General features: G+C 38.1%; 1 protein-coding gene across 1 annotated transcript; it reads right to left on the minus strand.

Annotated features, from left to right (window-relative positions):
- Nucleotides 1-578: 578 nt before the first annotated feature.
- Nucleotides 579-2,980, minus strand: LRRC4C (leucine rich repeat containing 4C). Its single transcript, XM_041481204.1, has one exon. The coding sequence runs from the start codon at nt 2,978-2,980 to the stop codon at nt 1,064-1,066; it is 1,917 nt and encodes a 638-aa protein (XP_041337138.1). The 3' UTR covers nt 579-1,063.
- Between the last annotated feature and the right edge of the window lie 2,378 nt (nt 2,981-5,358).

Genomic DNA, 5,358 nt, shown 5'->3' on the forward strand with positions numbered 1-5,358 from the left:
TTCTTATTGACAGTTATAAATAATAAAAAACAGAAAAAGGTTTTCAGTTTTGTCTGTTAAATTCAGAGACAACTGAAGTTCCTTGCAAAACTTATCTGGCATTGTGAAAGCATCTTGTGATATAGTAGAGATAATCGCAAACACCATTAGAAGGAACAACCTCAATATTGCATTAGAAATCAAACACCCTTGTTTGCCAGTATGTTGTTTTCATAAATTAAAATGAAAACTGTGATATCCTTCAGTAATGATCCAAAATGGTTTAATTATTCTTTTTAAAGTGATTGTGATTTGGACCATCAGAGCAGATTATCATAAGAATTTTAACAAACTTTTGATGTTTAAAGCCACACTAAGAATGAGCTATATCCAAGTACAGAAAAAAACCAATATTTTATTTATAATCTTAGTTTAGTGTTTGAACTACAAATTCTGGTTCTAGAATTGCTTAAAAGATCATGGGTTTTATAGGCTTTCACAAGTAAATTAATTTTTGGTTTGTATTTTTTACTATTTTTTTCCATTTTTTTCACAGAATGGTGCTTTCGGTAAATACAGAGCAAATCATTACATGGAGAAAAAAAAGGTTTACTTGTTTTTCTCACTTGCAAAGTTACTGTTATTACTCCATTCTCTGTTGAATAATTTCAAAAAGGGCATGAGAAAACAAAAGAAGAAAGAGAAAGTGACAAAATAGACCGAATCTCACCACTAGAATTCACCATAAAAATTTCCAAAGTGTAACAGAATTCTTACAAAATTTCCTAGATCAGTTCTTTTAGGGAATCAAGATCTTCTATGAAAAATATGGCAAATGGGAGTCAGGGTAGGTTGGGCAGGAAAACGGGAACGAGGAGGGTAAATAACTGCAGCAAAAACAGGTTCTGAGGAATACACATAATTTTGTCTGCTTTAGATCACAATAGAATTTTTAATAAATAAATTTCTTTTTCTTTGTAAAGACACTTTTGAAACAGTAGATTTAGCCCAGTCATTTGTGTCATTTGTTTTATAAACCATCTTTTGTTGTCCCCCCACCCCACCCCTTAATGTCATAAATGTTTTAGATTTGAGTCTCTTGAACATTGTCTTTCGAGTTCATTCGGATCAATAACGGTTCATGCACTGAACTGTGTATTGAATTTATTGTGTTAACTGTTGTTGTGTGGTTGAAAGGAGATTTATAAGAGTTATAGTGATTTAAGTGCTCATGCTCTATTGCTGGCATGGGCAAATGACTCTCTATGGGTGTGTCACCTGTAAGCTCATCATCCACATTAATGATCTCTACAGTCCGTGTTGGAGCATGATGGTTCTGCCGGTGATGCTGTTTCCTCATTTTGTAGAAAATTACCAGCATCACAGCAGCCATGAGAGTGATAGCCACAAAACAACCAATTATGATTTTGGTAGTCTTCATAACCTCATCTATTCCTGGGATCCCGTTGTTTGTGTCCGTCACAGGAATGGTGAAGGTTTTTTCTGTTGATCTTGTGCTCTGTGGAGTGAGTGAGGTTGTCATGTTAATGGTTTCCCAGTTGGTAACTGGTGTGGGCCCAACCTGCTCTGTGGTCTGTGCCTCATCCTGAGAAGGTTCCACAGTCTCCACCGTGACAGTTGAAAAGTACGTGTAACCAGGGTTATCCAGGGCGGTCACATTCAGCGTGGCAGAAGCAGTGGTATTCCCAACAGAGTTACTCACCATGCATGTGTACAAACCCGTGTCTTGCACAGTTACCTTTGTAAAATTTAACGTGCCATCACTGAGCACAGCAATCCGAACTCTGTATGCCCCATGCGTCATTACAGATCCATTTGGAGTAATCCAAGATACAGAGGTCAGGGAGGTCGATGCCCGGCATTTCATCTCTGCAGCCATGCCTTCTGTGACGTTGAGGTCTGCTGGTGGCTCCACTATGACTGGAGCATAACATGTGAAGTAATTCAGGTCCAGCTCACCAATGTACCTTCCTTTTAAACTGGGGGGCGTGTGGCAACGGGCACAGCATGCAGTGTTGGAGGGTGCCTTGTCTTTAATCCACCAGCTGAGCCAAAGGATATCACAGTTGCAGTTCCAAGGATTGTGATGCAAGTGGATCCTTTCTAGGCGGAGCGGTGTGAACAGGTCATGAGGCAGTAGCGTTAGATTGTTGTGTGCCAGGTTGATCTCTACAAGTGACTGAAGGTTATCAAAAGCATTCCTTTCTATCACTTGAATCTGGGACTGTATCATCCACAATTTCTGAAGATGCATCAACCCTTGGAAAGAGCCTGGCCGGATGGCAGTCAGGTGATTCCCAGAAAGATCTAACTCATCCAGTTTTACAAGCGGAGTAAGGTTAGGAATCTCTCGAAGATTGCACATGGCAAGGTTCAAATACCTCAAGTTGGACAGACCTTCAAAGGCACCTTCTGAGATGTATGAAAGCCTTTTCAATTCCCCCAAATCCAACCTCCGGAGAGAAGGGATTCTGTTAAAAGCATAAGAAGGGATGCTCTCAATGGGGTTGTTTCTCAACCACAGTTCCTTCAGTTTTGATAGGTATACAAAAGCCCCATTTGGGATAGTGGTCAGACGATTGTCAAAGAGTTCCAAAGTGTTGAGATTGGCCAGACCATTGAAAGCCCCTATTTCAATTGTTCTGATGTGATTCCTGCTGAGCTGCAGGATTTCTAGGTGCCTCAGATGCTTGAAGCTATTAACTTTAATAATCTGAATCTGGTTCTCATGGAGATTGAGTAGCCGGGTGTTGGTGGAGATGCCGTCTGGCACGTCTCTAAGATTTTTCCGTACACAAATCACTTTACTGAACTGGTTGCTGCAGGAGCAGACAGAAGGGCAAGTTTGAGCCCTCACTAGACCAGCCACCACAAGAAGCTGAAGAGCCAACAGCACCACAAGCAGGGGGTCAAATAGGGCCCTGTTAAACCTAGGACCTATCATTATCTGCTGTGGATGTAAGGTCATCTTGTTCAACATTCATAATTTATTTGGTGTTGGTCCTTCTGGAGTTTGAATCGTCTGAAAGAAAGGAAGAAAGGAGAAGGAGAACATTAAATTAATCTCAAATAATTGTGTTCTCTCAACAAAGGCTTTCAAGCCTTTTCAGTCAACTTTACCAATTTCTTGAAATTCGATAGTAAGAACAGGTATAGAATTTCTAATATTATTTTCTGTACAGATATGTATGTCAACTGCAACTGGCAATGAGATAAGAAATAGCCATACGTTAGTTCTCCTGCACATTCCAATGTACAGTGTATGCACGTGGATGGCAGATAAGAAGTTCAATCACAATGAATGCCTAAAAGAAGTGTAACTCGGGAGAGTTGAAAGAAAGGACAAGCATTTCAAAAGGCAGAAGTCAGTAACATAGGAATCTACTAAGACAGGAATTATCAGAGTATTCAAGGTGCTAACCTTTTTTACACATTGCAAGAGAACAGATAATATGAAAAGCAAGTTTCTGGTATGGGTAAAAATCTCTTGTCTATACAAATATGATTCCTGAATCAGAGTTTAACTAGAAGTAAGTCTCTAAAACTGAGTGTCATGCAGATGACAGGGCAAGATCTTGCTTATAAGAATTAAAAAAAATTAAAAAAATTAAAATAAAAAATTATACTGAGCATCATCCAATTTAATGATATGTCCTATTCAATTCTTTTGTTTGGCACCAGCAGCAGAGAAACACTCATTAGCAAATGTGTACTGAACACAGAAATGAGAATAGCCATTTATTTAAACGCTGAAAAATATCCCTGTAGCTGCAGGGCTGGCAGTTTCATTGGCACCTTGAAAAAACTCTCAAAAAATTCTTACTGCAAAGGGAAAAAAGACCTTCAAACTACAAATGATCATTACCATTTTAAGAACTTCAGTACTGATTCATGTGTGGCAGTTTTTATAGTCCCCAGCCTTCGGTTCATTTTCAATCTGCTGCTCAGTTCAAGATTCCTCTGTTGCTGAGATTAATGAAATTTCTTATAAATCAGCCAAAAGTGAAGTCTTAGAAATTACAGCAGGCTTAAAGCATATTTATAACCCAGAGCACCCAGATGGATAGTACCTATATATTCAGTAAAACAAAATACCATAAGGCAATGGTTTTCCACTCCAGGCTCCAAACCGATTCATTTTTTTGTAAAAAATAGAGACCTTTCTTTAAAAAAAAAAAAAAAAGCCAAACAAAACCAAACCAAAAAACCACCAAACCAGGAAAATATATTAAGTTTCATCTCACAGCAATTCATTTAATGAAAGACTATTTTTTCTAATTATATATTCAGACAATGTGTTTTTGAGAATTCATTTCTGCATTTTTAAAAAAACCTGCTATAAAGGTTCAGAGCTAGCAAGTGTTCGCATCTCATTTTTAATAATTTACTGCAGAAAAAGCCAATATAATGGTTAAAAAAACTGTGAAGGGAACTAGAAAGTCTGGGCTGTATCTGTATGTTTGATCTCTTTATATGTGCTATTTATAAAACATCATTCTTGTTATGAAAAATTAATGAAACTAATGTGTTTTGCAACCTTGAGCAAGTCACTTCTCTCTCTGCAGCTTACACTTCTGTCCCATGACTCTGGAGAACTCTGTGGCAGTAGCGTTAGATGTTTCTGCTCCCACCCTTCTATCCCTTTCCTCTGCCAACACCTGCACTCCTGAACATCAGCTTCATGGGTTTAGGATAATGTACTTGACTAGATGAGGGGTCTCTGCCCTACACACCTTCCTTTTCACTGCAGGACCACAAGGTCACTTATCTCTTCAGAGGTGCTGAACAGGATGTGTGGAGGAACACACTAAAATTCAAGGTTGCTTGCAAAATTCCACCTGCAGTAAAACTATATTCAAAAAGCAGGTGTAAAGGTCATAGTTCCCATCTTTTTTACACAGTTATGAAGAACAACCTGCCATCGTGGTCAAAAGAATTCTATTAGAGCCTAATATCAATTTTAGGGTTCTTAATTAAGACCTGTGATTCATGAATTTTGTTGCTGAATAGTAATTAACCATCATCTGTGATAGTGAATGTGATTGTATTAGCATTTTTGTCACTCTTTTTTAATTTAAATTTTTTGAATTTTTTTTTTTTTGCAGTAATTTGTTTTTCCTTTTTCATTTTCAAAATTCTTTTAAAACTTATACCCTGAGGACTTGGACTGAATAATGAATTCCATTCACAAGTAATAAAACAGATGCAGAAACACAACAAACTAATTATTTTACCATTGCACTGGTGCAATACTTTTGTCTCACTGAAACTGGGATGAGAACTCAGCCTGCTATGTCTGCCTTCAGAGCTGCCAGTTATCCTTGTGTACAAGGCTGCTGTGGCACAGGCAGCACGTGG

Source organism: Pyrgilauda ruficollis, unplaced genomic scaffold (genome assembly GCF_017590135.1).
Source record: "Pyrgilauda ruficollis isolate IOZ18807 unplaced genomic scaffold, ASM1759013v1 scaffold55, whole genome shotgun sequence".
NCBI lineage: Eukaryota > Metazoa > Chordata > Aves > Passeriformes > Passeridae > Pyrgilauda > Pyrgilauda ruficollis.

Bases quoted from the DNA above. Each gene is read 5' to 3' on its own strand.
- LRRC4C (XM_041481204.1), bottom strand. From the start codon at position 2,980: ATGTTGAACAAGATGACCTTACATCCACAGCAGATAATGATAGGTCCT.